The sequence below is a fragment of the Lepidochelys olivacea genome (genome assembly GCF_965140295.1).
Source record: "Lepidochelys olivacea isolate rLepOli2 genome assembly, chromosome: 9".
Classification (NCBI taxonomy): Eukaryota; Metazoa; Chordata; order Testudines; family Cheloniidae; genus Lepidochelys; species Lepidochelys olivacea.
This window is the reverse complement of record NC_140419.1, coordinates 90,905,957-90,928,847: the sequence shown is the minus strand read 5'-3', so window position 1 is coordinate 90,928,847 and position 22,891 is coordinate 90,905,957. Positions and strand designations below refer to the sequence as shown.

The 22,891-nt window shown below is 41.3% G+C and overlaps 1 protein-coding gene across 6 annotated transcripts in view; it reads right to left on the bottom strand.

Annotated features, from left to right (window-relative positions):
• IL1RAPL2 (interleukin 1 receptor accessory protein like 2) overlaps nt 1-22,891 on the bottom strand; it is a 552,617-nt gene that overhangs the window by 249,554 nt on the left and 280,172 nt on the right. For all 6 annotated transcript variants that reach the window (XM_084639401.1, XM_084639405.1, XM_084639402.1 and 3 more), the window contains one exon: nt 10,757-11,030. In XM_084639401.1, coding sequence (XP_084495527.1) covers nt 10,757-11,030 — 274 coding nt within the window. The remainder of the gene's footprint in view (nt 1-10,756; nt 11,031-22,891) is intronic.

Genomic DNA, 22,891 nt, shown 5'->3' with positions numbered 1-22,891 from the left:
CCTGCAAGAGAAAAAATTTAGTAGACACTTGACATCACTGTAGTTGTCTATTGAACCATAAACAAAGAGTACATATTCCTTCTGTTCCTCAGTGTATGTTACCTTGGCTTGGCACAACTCCAACCATTTCTGCAGAAGAGTTTGCTGTTTCTTTTACTGTTGTAATTCCAATCCCAACTCCTGTATCAAAAACCCAAATGCTACTTGGCTCATCATGTTCATCCTCTAATGTCTGAATGGCCCTCAGGATCTCACTAGTAAAAACAAAAACAGTTTAGAAACATTATCACAGAAAATTAGGTGCAGCATGTTATAGTTGCATCATGCTACAAGTCCATTTTACCATACCTTGTGTATTTTCTGATATTTCCTTTCCATGGGTCCTCCAATACACAGCTGTGGCCTTAATCCAGACTGAAACTCCATGCAAATTCCTATTCCTTCAAGCAGAAGAACTATTTGTGTTATGCTTATCTCAGCATTCTTTAGGTTTCTCCATTCTCCTGCACTGTTCCCTGGTAAGCTGTTCTCATTACACCATATGGTTGCTGTCATATGCACTGGATTCTGAAGTCAGAGGCAGGTTCATCTTGAAAAAAAACACTGTCCCAGTAGCCTATGTTTTAACATGCAGAAAGGATGTACCATTGGCCAAATACCAACAAGAAGAAACTTGTACTGGGCAAAGTCACTACAGGCCAACATAAAAGAGGAGTACGAATTGTGGTTTGGTTTCAAGATACCCAGAGACATCTCCACAGACGAACAGTCAGGAATACACGTTCTTAACAATGGCATCTAAGAGAGTAGTCTGCTCCTCATCATGCCCTCATTCATGTCATTAAGCAGAATGGATATTTTTTGGATTGAACAACTAATGCTTCTGAATTTTCTGAAGGCCCAGTATATTGGTCAAGGTTGATCTGTTACACATTAGTTTAACTTATCCTCATCTGTCCAGTGTTTAGATAGATTAGATCCCAAGCTAGGTTTCAGCAAATGCTCTCTTCAGAGGACATCGGCACACATTGGAGGGTAGACGACATCTAATGTTATCATTGACATGGGCACTCTCAAGAAGACCAAAAAACATGATGACAGGATTCCCCAGTAGCAGACTGTCTTCAAGACTCCCCACAGTAGGAAGTACAAGGAGCCAGTTTTCACCTTTATTATCTCCAGAGGAACTGACTGGCTCTACTGATCCGTTCACCTCAATAGGAGCTGTCTACTTGTCTTCTCCAGAAAGAAGATACCACCCCCCCTCACCAAAATCACATAAATAAGGACTGCTCAGCATTAGATAGAGATAAAAACGAAGTCTTTTTCTCCTTTGGTAATGTTACTACTGCAATTGTCCTTTCAGACAGGTAACAATCTCTGAAAGCATTAAAACTTCTAAAAACAAGGTAAATTGTAAATACAAGATGAGATTATACAGAATGCAGCAAACTGCAGGAGTTGACTAGGAACATCAAAACTTCTATACTTTATCCGAGGTCCGAGTCCAACATTTTTTCTCTCACAGTAGCCGGCTTCAGAGGAAGAAATTCTGCAATAGGCCGCATATGCTCCCAGGGGAAATTTCCTCATAGCCACCAATAGCTAGAGGTTGACTTATGTCACGAAGCTTGAGAGCTTACATACCTTCCAAAGCTTTTATTCATTTATGTTTTAATATTTACCATAAGATCTCTGGATATTTTTGTTAAAATACATTCTGTGCTAGAAGAGCTACATTTCAGGAATAGCATGAAACTAAGGCCCTGAAACAACCACCCCCAGGAGATCCCCCCTCCAATAATGTGATTTTTAATAAGCTGCTAGTTAGAACCTATAGCACCTTCTCTTTTTATTCTAGTCCACCCCACACTGTGGGAAAATTAATGTGTCTGTTCCCCTTCATATCTTAATTAGACACAAACAAACTGAAGTTCAGGACAGCAGGTCTCTCTGAAGTGCTCTCTGCATAAGTACTGCTGAGCCTGACCAGTTCTGCTGCCTAAGGGAATAAAACCCCTAGGGGATACAGTCTTTCCTGGTGCATACAATTGACAACAGTGTATGCAACAGGAGAAAGAGAAGCTCCCTCAAATACAGACAACTGGGAAAACTAAATGAATGGATCATTTATTATTTGATAGGGTTAAAAAAAGAAAGCGTGCATGAAGAAAGCATAATGTGTGTTTAATTATGTTAATTTACAAAGAGAACTGCTCAAAGTCTTTCGGAAATTCCTCCTGTTAGTGACCTGTGAAAAGTGTTCATCAGTAAAAGAGAAATACATGACAGCAGATCAAATTCTCAGACACCTGGCAATTTAACAGAGTATTCCCCTTTGGACCCAGCACCCTACATTTTGACCAAACTGATTCCCTTTTACACGCTCTGGGTCTTTTGAGAATTGTGTCATTTCCTTTTACCCCTCAGTCAAATCAAATGTAATTAACTGTTACATGAAGGCCAAATCCTACTATCTCAAAGGACACTCCCCCCTCTGTACCATAAGGCAGAGGAAAACAAAGGAAAGGAAGGTCCCTTACTTTTGGAAGTACTGGTGGCTGGTAATAGCTCACCTTACCTGATCCCTCTCTTTACAGTGTGTATGGTAACACCCATTGTTTCATGTTCTCTGTGTATATAAATCTCCCCACTGTATTTTCCACTGAATGCATCCAGTGAAGTGAGCTGTAGCTCACGAAAGCTTATGCTGAAATAAATTGGTTAGTCTCTAAGGTGCCACAAGTACTCCTTTTCTTTTTTTGGTGGTAGGGAGTGAGTACTGGCTGTGTGTCCCACTCTTCCCCAATTTCTCACCCTCTATCAAAAGTAAATGGTATAGGGGAACAAAGCATGGCTACTCCCTAAAATAACTGAAAGAGAGTTGGTCATTCATTCAGGAATGGATCCTGTAACACTGATAAACAAAGCTTGGAAATATGTTAGAAGGCTGATTCCATGTAAAAAGAGATTGTGAAATCCATGTGACTGCTAGAAAAATGTCATGGATGGGTTGGCTATGGAAGCCGACAACATGCCTTAACATGACTTGGGGTTCAGGTCTGTGTGTGATCAAACAGAGAGGTGCAATCAGACAACTGGTTAGATGGCCTTCTCTTGGATCGTGCTTGACTTATTGCTCCAGGATCATAAGCATAGGCGATGGAACTAGGAGTGCTGGGGGTGCTGCTACAGTCCCTGGCTTGAACTGGTTTCCATCATATTCAGGGTTTACAGTTTGGTTCAATGGCACTCAGCATCCCCACTATAAAATTTGTTCCAGCACCTCTGATCATAAGTAACAATGAGCGAGATGAACAATCTAAATGTAAAGACTTTAGTGAATTTGAAATGGTAACTTAGAAACCTTTTCACAGTAAATTATAGAGAAGGCACTTGCCAGATAGGTACATAGAAGCAGATATAGAGTGATTACGTTGAAACTCTAGCAACCTTTCAGAGGGATTTAGGAGAGTCTCCTTTCCTTTCACCCCCCCCACTCCCCGCCAAATCCATGGAAACTTTAGCATAGGGTGTTTAAGTCCCCTCTGCAAGTCAAAGACTCTGCTGCCAACAGAATGAATGGCCATGTTAAAAACTTAGCTCATGAGATTAAGGTGCCTCATAAGGCAGTTTCATTAGCTTTGGGAGGACCATATTAACCCCACAACATAGATGTTTTAAAAGGGGGCTGCAGAGAAAGTGGCCTCATCATTCACGTATTTGTGGAGTGTTTTAGCCCTCGTACCTTTTTTGGACGCAAAGAATTTGTATAACCCCCCTTTTGTCTTTTGGCTGGTTGCAAAGGTTTTAATGGCAGTTCTTTATTTTATTTTATTTTTAACTTAAAAGACGGGATTTCAGAGCATTCCTGAGATGGACTATTTGTTGGAACCTCTTTGAAGTGTGTTCTTTAGCTCTGCTTGACTCCCATACGTGTAATGTGATATGAGGGGCCATCAGGTGAGAGAAGTCTTGCTGACACCCCTACAGAAAAACCCTCTAAGGTGGATTTGCATTGACTGTCTATATGTTCCTGTCAGGGTTCCCTCTCCACTCTGAACTCTAGGATACAGACGTGGGGACCTGCATGAGAGACCCCCTAAGCTTATTTCTACCATCTTAGGTTAAAAATTCCCCAAGGCACAAATTCTCCCTCGTACCTTGGGTTCAGTAACAATGCCACCACCAAGTGAATTAGACAAACTCAGGGAAAGGACCACTTGGAGTTCCTACTCCCCCCTAATATCCCCCCAAACCCCCACACCCCCTTTCCTGGGGAGGCTTGAGAATGAACAAGATGAACACAGACCAACCTTGGGTTTTTTTAGGACACTAAAAAACCCCCCAATCAGATTCTAAAAGAAACAGAACTTTATTATAAAGAAAAAAGGTAAAAGAAGCACCTCTGTAAAATCAGAATGGAAGATAATCTTACAGGGCAATCAGATTCAAAAACACAGAGGACTTCCCTCTGGGCCAAACTTTAAAGTTACAAAAAGAAAACCAGGAATTCACCTTCCTCTCAGCACAGAGAAAATTGAGATTGGGTGTTTTTCTAGAAGATCTTCTCTAGGAATTATTGCATTAATCTTGTCTCCTGCTAAAGAATTTCCACGCAGTCTCACAACATTACCTAAACACTTGCCTTTTTAATATAACGAACTCCAAAGATGTTCAGGTTCACTGAATCCCATTTGACTTAACTCCACAAGGTTTGTTGGGAATATTGTCAGTCTCTCACACCCTAGTCTGGGCTCATTTGCAAACAGTGAAACAGAGAATATTAACATTAAAGTTATCACCCCGGTATAATAAACTCTTATCCAATCACTGAAATATATATTTTTACCCATTGTCATCATCACAGTCATGTCAGCCTTTCCCTCATACACTCACTCCCACATACCCAACCCACCTTCCCCAGTGTCCTCACCCCACCCCACTAAATTGTTTTGTTGGCCTCGATCCTGCCAGGAGCTCTGAGGAGGCATTTTCCCAAACCCACTCAGAGCCCCACAATAGAGCACAGAGCTTCTTGCAAGATTAGACCTTGATGTTGTACATTGCTGTACACTGTACTTCTTTTTGCACTGCATTGATCCTACTGTATGATTCTGGTAGAGGTGAAAGTAAGCCGGCATTGGCCGGTACACTGTGCCGGACTGGACTGGCTTCCCCAGGCCAGCAATTTAAAGGGCCCAGGGCTTCCCGCAGCGGCTGGAGCGGCCCGGGGCTCCCCTCAGCGGCCGGAGCCCCCCGATTTGAAGGGCCCGGGGCTCCCCGCAGTGACCGGAGCCCCGGACCCTTTAAATCGCCTCCTGAGCCCTGCTGCCGGAGCCCTGGGGTAGCGGCGGTAGGGCTCCGGCCGTGATTTAAAGGGCCTGGGGCTCCGGCAGCTGTGGGGAGCCCCGGGCCCTTTAAATCATCGCCCAAGCCCCGCTGCGGGAGCCATGAGGTAGAGGCGGCAGGGCTCTGGTGCTGATTTAAAGGGCCCGGTTGCAGTGGCCAGACCCCAGGCCCTTTAAATCGCCCCTGAGCCCCGGGGCTCCCAGCCGCCTCTGCAGCTGGTAGCTCCAGGGGTGATTTAAAGGCCTGGGACTCCCAGCCACTGCTAGTGCAGCCGAAGCCCCGGGGCCTTTAAATCTTGATTTAAAGGGCCCAGGTATTTAAAGGCCCCGCCTCTTCCGGTTGAGGCCACGCCCTCTGCTCAGGACTCCAGCATACCGGTAAGTCCTTTAAGCTACTTTCACCCCAAGATTCTGCAGTTAGTTTATAAAAGGCAATACTTGAAACAAATTATAGATGTTTCTACAAAATCATCTTCTGCAATTCCTGCTTTTCAGCTGTGACCTTCATATTCTTGCAAACTAAGTGATCTTGATTAAGGATTGTAAAATGGAAACATCTGCTTAAAAAACAAAACAAAACACATTTTAATTTCAGCTTGATCAGTTCAAAATCTTTTACAGAGTTTGTGGTGTGACTAGTCCATCACAATAACATTATTATATTTCAGAGTATTACATCTAACCCAATTGTAATGAAATGAAAATAAATTACTATTGCTCTTTCCTCAGCTATTTTAAGCTACTTCTAATTTTATAAACAACAAAAGCAAGGATTCATTACCAAATTTTTGGAAGAAAAAATAAATTTATTCAAGCAAGAAATGTGGTCTTTTATGTATAATTACAAAACATAATGCTGTGAAACACAGTACTCCCACATAAATCTGAAAATAGGGGGGAAAATCTCTAATTACATAAGAAAGTTTTGGCCTAAGCAGCAAAACCGCAGAACTGACATAGAAGACATTACTGCTGCATAAAACATTCCAAAAAGCCTGACAGATAGTCTTTATGTCTGGAAGTGAGGAGAACACATTCCTTATTTAAGAAATTGCCTATTTCTTACCAAAACTATTTGTCACATAAATGAACAAAGTGTGCTGAAATCTCCCATGTAAATGTGTGTCCCAGAACTTGAGCTCATAAGATTTTTTCTAATGTTTGCTTGTGTCAAGCTGTCTTGACTATCTTACATGAAAAATGTACATGTCTGTTGAAATACGTAATTCAGTGTCTTTACATAACTGTTCCATAATGCAACTGTCATAAAAAATAATGGTTCTGTCATTTGTATTATACTAATTACAGAGGTAGCATTATAAATTCCGGATTCGCTAAGAGTTAATCACACAGTGGTATCAGACCACATTTCCCCTCTCCACATCCACTAGTAAATAACTTTGAAATATGTTGGCAAATGTTGACTTTCTAATAGTAACCATTAACTTTACATTTAACACTTTCTGGAAAATATTTATAAACCAGACACTAAAGTGTCACCACAAGTTTGAGAGTTACCATTTAACTGCTAAAGATCCAGATTCGACACAGTTTTGACTTCAAGTGAATGTTCAAGTCAATATAATCGGTTGCTTTGTCTCTTTTCTCCAGCTCTGAGGATACAAAGATTGTTCACAGATGCAGGAGCCGATCTAGAAGGTCTCTCTGCAGAATCAGGGGCTATGTTTGCTATCCACCCAGAACAATGGAGCCATGGTCCCAACTGAGGCCTTTGGATACTGCCCTCTTATAAATGTTTACTATTACTCTTACAACTGCTACTAATAATAATAATAGAGTGCGATGGGTTCATCTTTAGTCCAAACTAGATGTTAGTCCACAGCACAAAACAATCAAAACATCACAGTCCTATATTGCTGGTAGCCTCTAGCAGGATCAGAAGCAGATAAAATAAGGTAGAAGCAAGTCAGTAGGCGCTAGTGGAAATGCAGATAGGAGCTGTGGAAGTTTCTAGGCTCTTTCCAGTTCTATTAATATGCCACCAACATAAGCACTAATGTTCTCCAAATGTATGTACAATTTTAAACTACAATGGGTACCAATATGTTTTTGAATTAAATTCAGTGGTTTCAGCCATGGACTCTCAGTGAGCTTCATAGCCAGCTTGACTGAGAAGGTAAAAGACTTTATCTTCCATGTTCACAGAATTTTTATTCAGTACTGAAGTCACGCTTAACTTGTCCTTTGTAATGGTACTTCATCCTTCTGTGATCAAACAGGCTGAATGGAATATGTCCTGAGGGAAGAATGATGTCACATTTTGGGAGTAATGGCTACATCTTCACAACCACAAGAATGGCCAAAAGGGAAATGTATGTTTCTTGTTAATCTCTGTGGTAAATGGGAACTTCTAGATGCTAGCTCCTCCTGACTACAAATGTGTCTGTTTTACATCAGCTGAGTTGATCTGTCTTCAACATATAAATGTTCCCCATTTGCCCCTCACAGTAGGTATGATCCTTTGCCCCATATCCTGCTAACTAAACAAAATCAAGCTCTGATTACCAAATTCTTCAGGAAAGTGCATCACTTGAGCTTTAATCATTTAAAGTTTGATCCAACAAACCTTTTCTCATGTAAATAATTCTTATGTATGTGGGTAACTTCAATGGGACCACCCGTGTCAGTAAGGGTTTTGCAGGATCTACCCCTTTGTTTGCTCCTTGATGCTTTTCATTCCAGACATAGGATGGGTTTTTTAATTAATATTCAGCTTAAAAGTCAAATTTTTCTGTGGAAAGCAGATCTTTTCTGCAAAAATTTCCATTTTGTTGATACCGCGAGCGTCTGTCAAAAAAGAAGTTCAACCGACATTTTTACAACCAGCTATGGATGGTTAGGTTTGGACGAAAATATTCTGCTGCCTTGGGAGTGCTCAATAGACGGCCTGAGACGCAGAATCATAGAATATCAGGGTTGGAAGGGACCTCAGGAGGTCATCTAGTCCAACCCCCTGCTCAAAGTAGGACCCATCACCAATTAAATCATCCCAGCCAGGGCTTTGTCAAGCCTGACCTTAAAAACTTCTAAGGAAGGAGATTCTACCACCTCCCTAGGTAAGGCATTCCAGTGTTTCACCACCCTCCTAGTGAAAAAGTTTTTCCTAATATCCAACCTAAACCTCCCCCACTGCAACTTGAGACCATTACTCCTTGTCCTGTCCTCTTCTACCACTGAGAATAGTCTAGAACCATCCTCTCTGGAACCACCTCTCAGGTAGTTGAAAGCAGCTATCAAATCCCCCCTCATTCTTCTTTTCTGCAGACTAAACAATCCCAGTTCCCTCAGCCTCTCCTCATAAGTCCTGTGTTCCAGACCCCTAATCATTTTTGTTGCCCTTCCCTGGACTCTCTCCAATTTATCCACATCCTTCCTGTAGTGTGGGGCCCAAAACTGGACACAGTACTCCAGATGAGGCCTCACCAATGTCGAATAGAGGGGGACGATCACGTCCCTCCATCTGCTTGCTATGCCCCTACTTATACATCCCAAAATGCCATTGGCCTTCTTGGCAACAAGGGCACACTGCTGACTCATATCCAGCTTCTCGTCCACTGTCACCCCTAGGTCCTTTTCCAAAGAACTGCTGCCTAGCCATTCGGTCCCTAGTCTGTAGCGGTGCATTGAGTTCTTCTGTCCTAAGTGCAGGACCCTGCACTTATCCTTATTGAACCTCATCAGATTTCTTTTGGCCCAATCCTCCAATTTGTCTAGGGCCCTCTGTATCCTATCCCTGCCCTCCAGCGTATCTACCACTCCTCCTAGTTTAGTACCATCCGCAAATTTGCTGAGAGTGCAATCCACACCATCCTCCAGATCATTTATGAAGATGTTGAACAAAACCGGCCCCAGGACCGACCCCTGGGGCACTCCACTTGACACCGGCTGCCAACTAGACATGGAGCCATTGATCACTACCCGTTGAGCCCGACAATCCAGCCAACTTTCTACCCACCTTATAGTGCATTCATCCAGCCCATACTTCTTTAACTTGCTGACAAGAATACTTTGGGAGACCGTGTCAAAAGCTTTGCTAAAGTCAAGAAACAATACATCCACTGCTTTCCCTTCATCCACAGAACCAGTAATCTCATCATAGAAGGCGATTAGATTAGTCAGGCATGACCTTCCCTTGGTGAATCCATGCTGACTGTTCCTGATCACTTTCCTCTCATGTAAGTGCTTCAGGATTGATTCTTTGAGGACCTGCTCCATGATTTTTCCGGGACTGAGGTGAGGCTGACTGGCCTGTAGTTCCCAGGATCCTCCTCCTTCCCTTTTTTAAAGATTGGCACTACATTAGTCTTTTTCCAGTCATCTGGGACTTCCCCCGTTCGCCACGAGTTTTCAAAGATCATGGCCAATGGCTCTGCAATCACAGCCGCCAGTTCCTTTAGCACTCTCAGATGCAACTCGTGAGAAGCAGTGAGATACACAGGACAGGCAGGACCACCTCAGCAGCATGACCAGAGATATTTCTTTGAAGCGATTGTGGTGCAATATTGAAAACACATACAGCACTTGTGAAGTCCTTTGTATTTCAAAGTAGAGTCAGTTAAAGGAACATTTATGCATCTTTTAAAAAAATCAAAGAGCCTTCCTAGTTTGCCCTATAAACGTATGTTTAGGACAGGCACTACTATGCAAGTTAAGGCCCCAAATCAGCAAGCCATCCCTTATCAGCAATGCTCTTAAAAACATGCACAACTCAAAGCACATGTTTATGTCCCAACTGATTTACATATTCTCATTTACATTTACGCTTATGTGCCTTGCAGAATCGAGGCCTCGGGAGGCACACTAAACATTCGATCAACATGTATCGCTGCAAACCAGAATAAACAGATTTTCAAATCAAATAGAACTTTGACTGTCACTTCCACAATGTCAGGGCCATTCAGACCAGGTTATGAGCTGTTAAGCCATTTTAAAATGTTAACTCACTCTTGATAGACAGAGGTCACAAAAATACCATGAGAAAATGATAATCTGTGATTACTGTCTGTCAGTTATGGGATTTGCTCTTGATTTGCCAAACAGCTTTATTTGATCAAAATGTTTGTTTTGGTTTAAGCCTTCAGAACTGAGCTGCCGCCACACCCTCCCTCCCCTTTTTCGTGACTAAGTTAGAAACCTTTGAAAATCGGTCTCAATGAAGGAAGTGATGACATATTTAATTACAGCTATTGGAACAGATCATCATAATTGTTTGAGAAATTGTAATTCCAAGACAATGCAACAATCTGAAAAACAATCAGGAAAAGAAAGATAATGAGTATATATTAATTGGTAGTACCTTTCAGTCCTGAAATAGCTAAATTTAAGCATTGCCTTAAATAAGAAAAACTATAGAAATGTATTGTTATATTCAACACAATACCCACCTTAAAACACACGTGTAGAATCCACTGTCTTGCAACTCAGCTGAATGAAACCATATTGAATCTTCATCCTTGCTCATCCTAACTTCCGAAAATATAATGGGTTCTTCTAAATCTCCTTTGTTTTTGTACCACATAAGCCTAAGACCTGTGCTTTGGGCCATGCTATAATTAGTCCTGATATAGCTGTAGAAAAGGGCACATTTCACTCGGACTGGTTCACCTGCCAAAGCCATGTATGTCTTGAGATCCACTGACCAGTCAATGCAACCATCAACTGAAAGGAAAACAATAAAAGAAATATTAGATACAGACATATTTTTCAAGATAGTGAGAGACAACCTGTGAAATGCAATAAAATCAATCAAAAAGAAAAGGATCTTTATTTTTAAGCCATTGTGAATCATCAGTCACAGTTAACCACAACTGAAGGTTTTCAATAGATTTTAGTTTGATGTAAAAACAAAAAAAAATTCATTTGTAGAGTGCATTTTAGCTCCATTCAGTTCTATTTCCTCTTTAAAATTTCATTACTTCCACTAACTCTTTAATAAATAAAGAAGTGTTTTTACCTTAGCTACTTGACCTGAAAAACCAGTTTAGAGTTCTGTAATTGATGAAAATGCATGTTAGCATCTGATCTCAATCCACCCCCTAAACCTCTTCCTCTCACCTCTTCTAATGATCTTTGTCACTGTCACAAGGTGCTTCTTCAGCTACCCTGTGAGCTGTGCTGTGTAGCCTATTTTTATAGTCTCCAAATCACAAACACACAGTCTTTCTTCTGGGAACTTGTCCCTGATGCCAGGTCACCATTCAGTCCACCCCTTCTGGGGTTACAAAGTCCAACTGGACCACTGTCCAAATGCTGTCTCCAGGCTGCATTTGGATCTGGCTCTGGTCTCTGTGCCACTATACCAGTGGCTGGGAGGGGAACCCACCACACCGGGTTCCAGCCCAGTGACCCTATAACCAGCAACCCGGGTCTTCTCAGTCCCCATTCCTGCTGCTGTTTCACTGGGTTCCATCCTACCCAGCCTCTCTATCTTAGATTTACGAATGGATCTTATTCTACTCCCCGTAGCTACTTCACCCCTATCCTAGTCTCTTACTCCAGGGCAGGATTGAGGGCTTACTTTCCCCCTGGACTTGCTCCTTTTCCCTACAACCTCCCTCAACCCAGTGTGACAGCAGTCTCCTTGCTCTATAGCCCACTTCTGTTTTCACCTTCCTCGCTGTATAATGCTTTTGCAGCCCTTCTCCAGCTAGGCTTCACTCCGAATTAACCCTGGCCCTCCTTGTCTCAGGCGATGCCCTGGCCTCTCAGGCTCTTGTTAGCCCTATCAGGACTGGTACTGGGAGCACAACACAGTAGCAATAATTAGATGTGACATAATCCACATCTTTATAATTTTATTTTGAAGTCCATTACACAAGGCTGTTTCTAAGCACTAATTAAGTTGCATGCATGTGTCTTATACGGTAGGATACCTTTACTGTATGCTGTGCAATGCAATCGTGTTTAATAGAGCAACGCGGAAGATGTGGCTGGGGTCCTTTTGATGTCAGATTATGTTCTTTGGTTAAAATTTCTTTTAACTGGATTTCCAGGCTCTGTAGCTTTGATAATTCACTTTAAAAATGCAATTGACTACCACTTCTCAATCTCTTTCACTACAATCTTCTTTAGTAATGGGAAACATTAAGGTCCAAATCCAGCAATTGGTTACATATTTGCTGACTGCAATCAACAGGGCTTTGCAAGGGCTCAGTAGTCCACAATTTGCTGCTTGATGCCTAACATAGGTACATTGGATCAAAGATTTATCCTTTATGTAATTCCATTGACTTCAGTGGGATTACATGAGGGATTGATATCATCCACAGGCCAGATGGTATATATCCATGATATACAGATGATATATTTCAGGGTAGATCCATTGAGTTCGATGTAGCCATACTGATTTTCATCCACTGAAGGTTTGGCTATGTTTTGCAACCACGGGACCTCTTTCTGTGTGTATCCAATACCCATCTCTATAGGATATATGTTAATTTCTTTCAATTACTCTGACAGCTATTCTTTATTTCATGCATACCTCTAATTGCTCTGACACATTAACTATTATTTTTTCATTACCTTCCTAAAGGAATGTACAAAGCCATTTCTTAAATTGTTTATTTGCTGGGATCTCAAACCGAGTCCATGAGCTTTGGATCAGTTAGTAATTCCATCATTGATGCATGAGCCAGAAAAGATTCCAGTGTGGTTCAGCAAAGCTGACCACAGTAAACATGAATAGACTCTTATGGCTCTGAATACACACAAAGCATATCAGGTGAGTAAGAAGATCCCGTTCTTACAGAGTCATTTTTCAGAGGAGTATCACAATTTAAAGGTATTAGGAAAAAAGTTTGCATTTAGAACCTAGTCAAAATCGGAAAATGCTGCTTCTGAAGCAGAATTTTGAAGATCATTCATTTTTTTTTACTATTTCTGTCAAGACATTTTCAATTCTTTTTCATCCTGTGTCTTAGCACTTCCATGTCCACTAGCTCCTCACTGAACAACTGAAACAAACATTAAGCATCCTTTAACTCCACCTTATCAATTCATCTATTTTCCAATTTCAGGAGGCATATTTTCCCCCTTTTTCGTTATTTCTCCCTCCCTCTATTATTTTAACTTGAAAGTTGAGGTTAGTTTGACTCTGCAAAGTACATTAGAATAATGCAGTGTGCATAAAAGACACTATGAAGTCAAGTGGTAGTTCAGAGCCAAGTTACAAAGGAAGAAGACTGGCTGAGACTTTCCTACCGCAGCTACTAGTATAATAATCTGGAGACACTATGGGACAGATCCTCAGCTGGTTTCAGTATTATTTATTATTTGTATTACTGTAGCACCTAGGAGCCCCAATCATAAACCAGGACCCCATTGTGCTAGGTGCTGTCCATACAGAGAACAAAAAGACAATCCCTGCTCCAAAGAGCTTACAATCCCTGCTCCAAAGAGCTTACAATCTAAGTATGAAGGACAACAGATGGATATATACAGACAAGTACAAAGAAACAAAAAGATAGTGGGAGGCATTGTGGCCTAGTGGACAGACCAGTAGACTGGGATTTGGGAGACCTGGGTTATGTTCCGTTATGGGAATAATGATACTGACCTCTTTTGTAAAACACCTTGAGCTCTTTGGATGAAAAGTGCTATATAAGAGCTATTATTATTATTAAAACAATATTGTCTCACTATTTGTCATACATTTATAAATTTGTTATAGCTCCAGAGAAGCCAATGGAGCTCCGACAGTTTACACCAGCTCAGGATCTGTGTATCAAAAGGAAAAGGAAAGCAAAACACACTGGACACTAGACTCTTTCCCCCCTCCTCTAATTGTATCCAAATACAACAAAGAGCAAACCTGCAACTGGGCTCAGACTAGTCGGACACCAGAAGCAGCAGTGATCAGACTATTTGGACACCAGATGCAGCAGTGGAAGGGGAGATGTTTGTGCATGTGACGCATCACGCCATTGTTTCTGCCCACGTGTGGGTTCTTCGGTTCATTTCCTCAGCTAGATAGCCAACTTGCTTAAAGGAGCATTCTGTGAGATGCTAATTATGGAGAGCAGAGAGATGTCAAGAACTGACTGAAAATGAGGTAATGATTTGTAATAGGGCTTCTAACATTTGATGACATTTAGAAAAAAAATCTTGCAGTGAGCATGGACTAAATCTTAATTATCGGAGAAAGATTAATCAAACAGAAGATGACTTTCTCCCCCCCTAACTATTTTCCCTCTTGTTAAAAAGCATAATCAAGAATGCTTCCTCTTATGTAGCCGGAGAGGCTAAAATCTAGGTCAGGCTGCCTAAGCTTATGTGTAGCTGGAATTTTTCTCCTTGCTCTGCTGTCAATCACTGAAGTGTATGAATTGTTAGATTAATCTGGAGCATTCTCAAAGCAGTCATTAGAAATGACTGGAGCTGCTAAGGCGGAGTTTGACACTCTATTATCAAGAACTAAGTTTGCCATCATTTGTGTTGGGCTTGCTCTTGCTATGTGGTATTTCCATGGCAGTAAGGAGAAAAAAATGAATGACATTAAAGAAAAGCCAGGAGAGGCATTGTGCTATAGAATAAATGTATCTGACATGTGTTCTTTCCAACCCGATAATCTACTGCTTCTTAAGAAGGGCCTCATCTAAAGCCCATTCAAGTCAATGGCAAACTCATATGTATTTTAGACATTTGCTGTACAACAATAAAGAGAGTTAGTTAAAATATCTTTTCAGCATTCTGAGCAGTGAGAGTACACTGAGAGTACAACAAACGCTGTATATTACCTTTCACAGAGGGTCAGTGACATGCATCGAAACAACAAACTATACCTTCCAGTACAGTCCCATTTTCCATTCATCATAAAATAAACATATCACCATCTAGCTCTTTCCCTATTCTCAAGTCCCTTCTGAGGAGCTGGAGCTGTTGTGTGCTGATTCCATGTTCCACAGAGATGGTTGCATTTCTGTGGCTCAAAAGACCCATAATTAGGGCTGGTTTCTTGTTGGGGAGGCTGCCTCCCCTACTGCTCCGCCGGAACTGATCACCTGCCAAAACCATACTCTTTCCCACTGGCTGAGGTGAGGGCCCTTTAAAGATGACTTGGTCTGGTACAGCATTTCCTTCTTCCACATGGATCAGTCTCTGGCCAGAAAAATAGAGGAGGGAAGGGTGTGGCCTGTTTGGAATGACAGTTTAATAGCTTTTCTGGTGTACTTTAAACAAGGGAAACACTTGTGGACAGCAGAAGGGGAGTAGGAGAGAGTTGAGCTCCAGCAGTTCCATGAGTCAAATCAATTTCTTCCACTTCCCATTGCAATATCCTGAACAATGCACTACATTGGTCAACGTTGGCTAGCTATATGCTAGATCTGATTTAAGTCAATTTTCCACAAGCACCAACTCAGGGAATGGAAGTCAATGAGAGATGAAAGACATAAGCTATTATTCCAATTTCTTTCTCATGTAGGTGATGCTGTTTTATCATCTTTTAAATAATATAGCAAATTTTATTTCTGTTTTATTTCCTGTCACTTCCAGAACTCGGCAGTAATTCCTAATGCATGCATTCTGTGATTTTCAAGAGAGTCCTAATGGAGTTTGCCATCTAATTTTCATTGGCTTTCAATGGTATTTGATACCTGAACCCCTTAGAGTCCTCTGAAGATGCCAGTTCTAGTTGCTTCTCTAGTGAAATTGTTTACAGACCAGATGCAATCAATATAGCTTAATGTTATCCCCATAATGAAGAACTGGATGATGCCTTCAATAGTGAAGTGAAAGGGAAGACTTTAAATATATACAGTGAATTACAAATTAACTTTGCTGCCGACAATCTCCTGTATTTCTGTGTTAGCATCCTACAATGTGTATTGCATTTCCTCCATTTTCTAGTGATTTAACATGATTGTTATTATAAATATACCTAGTGGTCTAGGGAATCTGGGTGCATTTTACATGAACCATAATAATTTATGAGCAATTATAGAAGAGCATGTACATAGTCTCTGAGTAATTTGTCTTTCTGCTTCCTGTCATATAAATAATTTTTGCATTGTGAATCTGCCTGTAATCATTTTTGTAAGGTCCTGTCATGCAGAGCAATTTATACCATGGAATTCTTATACATGTTTGTCTACCTAGTTATCTGAAATCTAATTTTAAATTCAAGTAAACTAAAAATAAATAAAGAAGAATGAACTAGTTCATTTACTAAATTTATTATTGCTCACACAATAATGCAGTACAGAAGAAAACATTACATATTTGACTATAATTATTTGGTAAGAACAACATTCTTCTGAAATAAAAGTAATATTTTTATTTACTAGTTGTATTATAACTAGAGTCTGAAGCCCCCAGCCAAGAATGGGAACCATTTTGCTTGGGGCTTGTGATGGGGTGCTGGAGGCCTCAGGATCCTACCACACCCCATCCCAGAAAGAAGCTAAGTCCTCCAAGAGGCCTAGGTAGACTGCGCAGGAGGCAGCCAATCAGGGAAAGGCTGCAGGGATCAGCCAATTAGAGGGTTGCAGACCAATGTCAAAGAAGGTGAAGAGAGAGAGAGAGAGACAGTTCCTTGCTGGAGCCAGAGGAGTATAAATGGTGCTCCTGGCTGACTGAAGGGAACCACAGAACCAAGGATAGAGCAGTTGCTGGCAGTGACCAGGGGAATAAGAGGGAGATCCAGGCTGGCTGCTGAGACTTGTGGTATGCCCTACAGTAAAGGTGAAGCATATGTGAAGGTGAAGGGGCTTTGGGGAAGTGACCCAGGGAGCTGAAAGCAGTTTAGTTAAAGGGACTTGGCAGCATGTGGCTGCTATTCTTAGGTCGCTGGGCTGGGACCTGGACTAGTGGGTGGGTCCAGGTCCGCTCCCCTCCAATAAGCCACTGGGGAAGTGGCCTACGGTTGGACAGTGATAACCCTCCTGAAGGAGATCTGAACTGTTAAGAGGCCCTGCTGGAGAGCTGGAGCCAGAACAGATCAAAGTGGGTGAAGAGTCTCCAGGGAGAAGCCCTGGGGGCACGGCCCTCTACCAGGGCCAGGAGCGCTCAAAGACTTTTTTGGACTAATACCCTGGAAGGGGTCTGTCTGAGTTGTTCCATACAGACTGTGTGTAACTTGGCCGGAGGGTTGAGTCACTAGAACAGGGATCGGCAACCTTTGGCACGAGCCCCACCAGGAAAAGCTGCTGGCGGGCCGGGATGGTCTGTTTATCTGCAGCATTTGCAGGTTCGGCTGATCGCAGCTCCCACTGGCTGCGGTTCGCCGTCCCAGGCCAATGGGGGCTGCGGGAAGTGGCGCGGGCCAAGGGATGTGCTGGCTGCCCTTCCCGCAGCTCCATTGGCCTGGGATGGCGAACCATGGCCAGTGGGAGCTGCGATCAGCTGAACCTGTGGACCCTGCAGGTAAAGAAACCGGCCTGGCTCACCAGCAGATTTCTCTGGCAGGCCACGGGCCAAACACTGCCGTTCCCTGCATTAGAAGCTGCCAGAAGGGGTCATCGCAGACTGAAAGAGGTGCAGACACACATCTGAACGAGGATGCGCTCATGAGAGGTGGGTGCCACTCTGTTACAGGGCTGTATCAATACATAGAGAGATGTTATCCCTGCCTCAAAGAGTTTACAATCTAAATAGACAGAAGGTGGGAGGGAAAACAGAGAAGCGATGTGACTAGTCCCAGGATTTTAGAAGATGCTATTTAAGAGAGAAAGTATTCTGTGCACTGAGGAACTTGGGCTTCGGGTTGTGCAGCTTGAGAACAACCCATCTTCAAGCCCCTTTGTTGAATAACAGCAATCACAGCTATGCTCAGTGAAATTACAAGTAGCTGGTCAAGAGCTAAGGGGGGAAAAGGAAAGAGTGATAACAAAAGGCTTCACTGGTGGCATTTAAGAGCATTGCCTTTAGCAGCATGAGAGGTGCCAGGCCAGACAACTCAAGCAGTGAGGAAAAGAGGAGGAAACAGTAGGCGAGTCATAGAAATCAGTGATGTTTCTTTTCTATGCAGCATTGGTCAGACATGATTTAATGAGCTTCAGTTTGATGCTATTTTTATTTCAAATAAATATTGGCTTTAATTCTGACTATATTCTCATCTGAAGTTGCATTTCAACGGAAAGGGACACAAATACAATAAATGAAAAAATATATCCATAAAAGATGAAGGCATTTTTAGAGATCCACCTTCTACACTTCTTAGGAAAAAAAATAAAAAACCTTTGCTATGATTAGAGTTGGATAAATTACTCAAAAGTTTTTCTTTAACAACCTATTTGAATTTAAAATTGAATAACAGTTATTATTTATTAGTAGTAGTACGACAGTCCTAGGAGTCCAGTCCTGGACCAGACCCCCCTCCCCTTGTTCTAGGTGCTGTACAAACAGAAAACCAAAAAACCATCCTTACCCCCAAAAGCTTGGAGTTCACCTGTACTCACCCCCATTTGGGTGTGCTTGTCATCAATAACTGAGCAACTGAGTTTTACTGGTACAACTGTTTGTGAATTTCAAATGGTGCAAAGGCTGCAAAATTTCAACGCTGAGCTGTTCAGAAAGAACACACTTTAATTTCACTCATGCAAGTGTTCACATTGAGTGAGATTGCACTGTCAGTCAATCAGGGCACAGAAATGGACACATCTGTCCAGAGAGGTGAGTTGAAAATTTTTCTCATCTAAAACTTCACATTTCAGCAAAAAGGGCCAAAATTTAAATGAAAAATTTTGCAGAAGTTTTATTCTAGTTTTTGACCAGCTAACAAACCATAACAGTGCAAAACTGCTCACATTTCAAATATTAACGTTCAGTCTAGAAAAAAGAAATATTTTAAATTTGTCAGATAAAAGTGGAATAATTAATATGTTTGAAAAAATTGTTCTGTGCTTGTAGATACACATACACTAGCATAAGCAGAAAGAGAAGCTGGCTAATTGTTTGGAGAAGCCTTTACACTAGTAACAGGAGAGAGAAACAGATGCTAAATACATCAACATGTTAGTCTTTTAGATTATAGCATTTAAGCACATAAGGAAAAGAAGACAGTCATGGAATGTTTTAAGTGGCCACAAAAGGAATCAGTCAAAATAAGTTGCCCAATAGTGACAGTCCTTACTTAAAGCTCAAACACAATTTTATGGGGGCTACTTAATACGATTGTTTAAGTCTGGTAATTGCTGTAGGAAGTGCTCTTTATATTTATGGAGTGAGGAGTTGCTAGAGATGTGGGACTACCTATCATAAAAGGAAAGAGAGCTGAGGGAGAAAAATATATAGGACCTGATTTTTCAAAGGTGTTGAATCCAGGGCGTCGGGGAACAAAAGAAAATGAAGCAAATTTTCCTTTCAGGGAAATTCCAATTAAATGAAAGTGTTTGAAATTTCCAACAAAACTCCATTATTTTTTCAAAGAAATCAAACACTTCCTGCAAAATTAGCATAACTGAAAACCAAGTTCCATGTTGGTTAAAAAGTTGAGAGAAATTTTTCAACCAGCCCTTGTGCTGAACACCCAAAATTCCAAGACTCGACGCCATGGGTCCGAACTAGAGGGCAGCCTCCTTGCTGTGCCTACTCTGTCCCCACCTCTGCAATCACGCAGGGCTAGAAGCAATCTAGTCTTTTATGCAACATGCTAAAGGCGGCACATATTAGACACACGTGACCAATCTGAAAATCAAAGTCCAGCTTTGGAGCATCTGTGAATTCTCAGCTTCTGGGAGTTGGGCATAATTCATGAGATCTGAAGTTGGAAATTCCTTTTGAAAAATAAAATATAGAAGTAGGGTCAGTAGATATTACTGGACAAGGACATTTCGTACAGTAGCACTTGTCAGATCTGCTGGGCAAACTGATGGCTCCAATGCCAGCTTTTCCCATGGCATTTTATCACAGGGATTTTCAAGAATACTTGCTGATGGAGAGAAAAGCAAATGGGAGCTGGCAGGTAAAAGTGAGACTGAGACAGGGAGTTCAGAAATACATTGTGTTGTGGGAAGGGAATCTCTGGCTGGTCTCATAACAATCTTTTCTTCCTCTTCTAACTTGGATGTTCTGAAGACAGATCGACCTGAACTGAACTCTCCTTCTGATGCTGTGCTGTTGGCTTTGAGCTGATTTGTATCCTTAGCAATGAGGAAAAAAAAAAAAGAGCCAAAAAAGCAGCAGTTTAAAATGCAGATCTGCATCCTAAATTAACAGATGGGATGGTTTTGATCTTGTAATTAGTTTCCAATTTGGTAAGTTTTTAAGAATGCATATTAAAATAAATGGGAGACGGGTTAGAGCTTGTATACTGTATAGTTGGTTGTTTTAAAATATTTAGTTTAATGGCTTGCCTCTGTACGGCTGACACAACGTTATCAAATAATGTAAAAGGCACATTGAAAAAACAAACTACACAAATAGGTCACCTAGAAATAAGGGACTATGTTTCATTTCCTTACGTTTTTGTATACTTTATAGTACTCCGGAGCACAGAGTCTATTCAAAGCCCAGTTTTGAGTCCCCTCTGTAATTTTCTAAAACAACTTCTTTCCACCGGCAATTTCCTTTCTGTACTGTATGCCCAAAGAAGGGTTTGATTTGATTTTGGAAGGTATCACAATAATCAGACATGCTATTCTTTGTTGGAGCTATGAGACCTAGAACCATTTTAAAAAACAAATGCATTGCCCAGGCTTTGTTCACACATAACTAATAGAGTGCATTCTTCACAATGAAAAAATGATCCTATCAATTTAGCATCTTTTTCCATTCACGGAACATCACTGCCTTGACGGGATGAACAACCAAAACTTCCAGTGAGAATACTGAATTTGCTTTCCACAAACAAACTAGATCTCCAATGTTCATGGAAAGCATACACCAAAGCAGGGCTAATGTGGCCGAAGGGACTTCAATAAACAATTTGAATGAATATTTGATGAAAATATATTTGCATTATTCACCCAGCTCTAGTCCTTATCCAGAAATGACTTACTATAAAACTTCAAGCGGGTTTATTTCCCAAATCTTCAATCACTCGTTTCTTTTAACTGAGTTCGAGTACAAAACTTTTTATTTTAGACATTGAATTCTAACTCCCGGAGACTACGTGAGGGTCATCAGGTATCTTAGAATTTTTATGAGATGCCTGCCTGAGACGCCACCTATCCTAATTTAAGCTTTCACTTTGAAGAAGCGTTTAGCCATCTTCATTCTAAAGACAGCCTTCAGAATGTAAAGTGATCACTAGTGACTCAGTCCTGCAAAGGAATCCATGAGGGAGCACCATCATATCTGATCTGAAATTGAGCCAAGCCAATCCAGAACATGGCAAGGTCCTAAGAATCTCTCTATAGATTTTTATAATAGGCTAATAAAAATGAATAGTCCTGTTGAAAATGGGCTACCGGCATGTGAGGGGGGTAAAAAAAACCCTCCAAGCTACATAATTGCATAGACATTATCATCAATGTATCTAAGTGCTTCACAACTATTAATGGATTTTATCCTCCCTGCACTCCTAAGAGGCAGGGAAATACTATCCCCATTTTATAAAATTGAGGTACAGGGAAGATTAAGCGACTTGCCCAAGGTTGCAAAGAAAGTCTGTGGCTGAGTCTAGAATTGAACCTGAGTTTCCTGAATCCCAGGCCAATAATAGCCTCTCCAGTGGATTGTCCTTCCTCCCCAGCAAGGCCACAGGCAGAAAAATTATAGGGCAGGTACTGCAGCCCTGAGGCTTCTGCTAGAGAACTAACATTTCTGTGAAAAAAAAAATCACTTTTGAATTTTCCTTTAAAAAACATGAAAATGATTTTTTCCTTCCTGACTCCTGCTTTCCTCCTTGCCCATAAACACCTTTTCAGTGGCAAAACTGATTAAGAAAATAAAGAGTTGGGGAGGAAAAAAAGCGGGAATCCGAACATTTTCAAATCTGAAAAATTTAATAAAAAGCAGTCACAAAAATGAATAAAGGAAAAATTGTCCTGTTTTCTAAACCTGCAAAAATAAAAGTGATACCAAACTTTTTCACTAATATTTACCCTTTTTGACTAGCTCTATATGAAACTAAAAGGACAAAGATCAGCCCTGAAGAAGTCAGTGGAATCACCCTGGGTAATTTACCCCAAAGTGTTCCTCCTACCACTCAAGTCTGCCCAACCATCTCTTTGCCACTTTTGTGCACACTAACATCACTGGCCAAACTAGAGAGAGATGCTACTATTTCTTGTTGAGACTATTTCTTGTTACTTCTTCCAGAGTAAAAGAAAGGGTGATCAGAGCAATTATAAGGAACAGATGAACCATCAAAACAAAACAAAACAAAACAACCTGCCCCCCACCCCCGAGAAAATAAAAAAAGCAGCCGGAAAATATTCAAGTGTAGTTATGAATAGAAACTCTCACTGAAAACTCCAGGCAAGGATCAATACCAGGGAAATGTGCTCTTATAACTGGAGGTGTAGACAGTTATTTTTGTAAGTGTTGCTGACTGTATGAGGTCTCTTTATGCAGATTCTCTGCAATAGTTTGATAGTCTCCAGCCAGCCACAAGAACCCAGGGAGGAGGGGTTCATTTG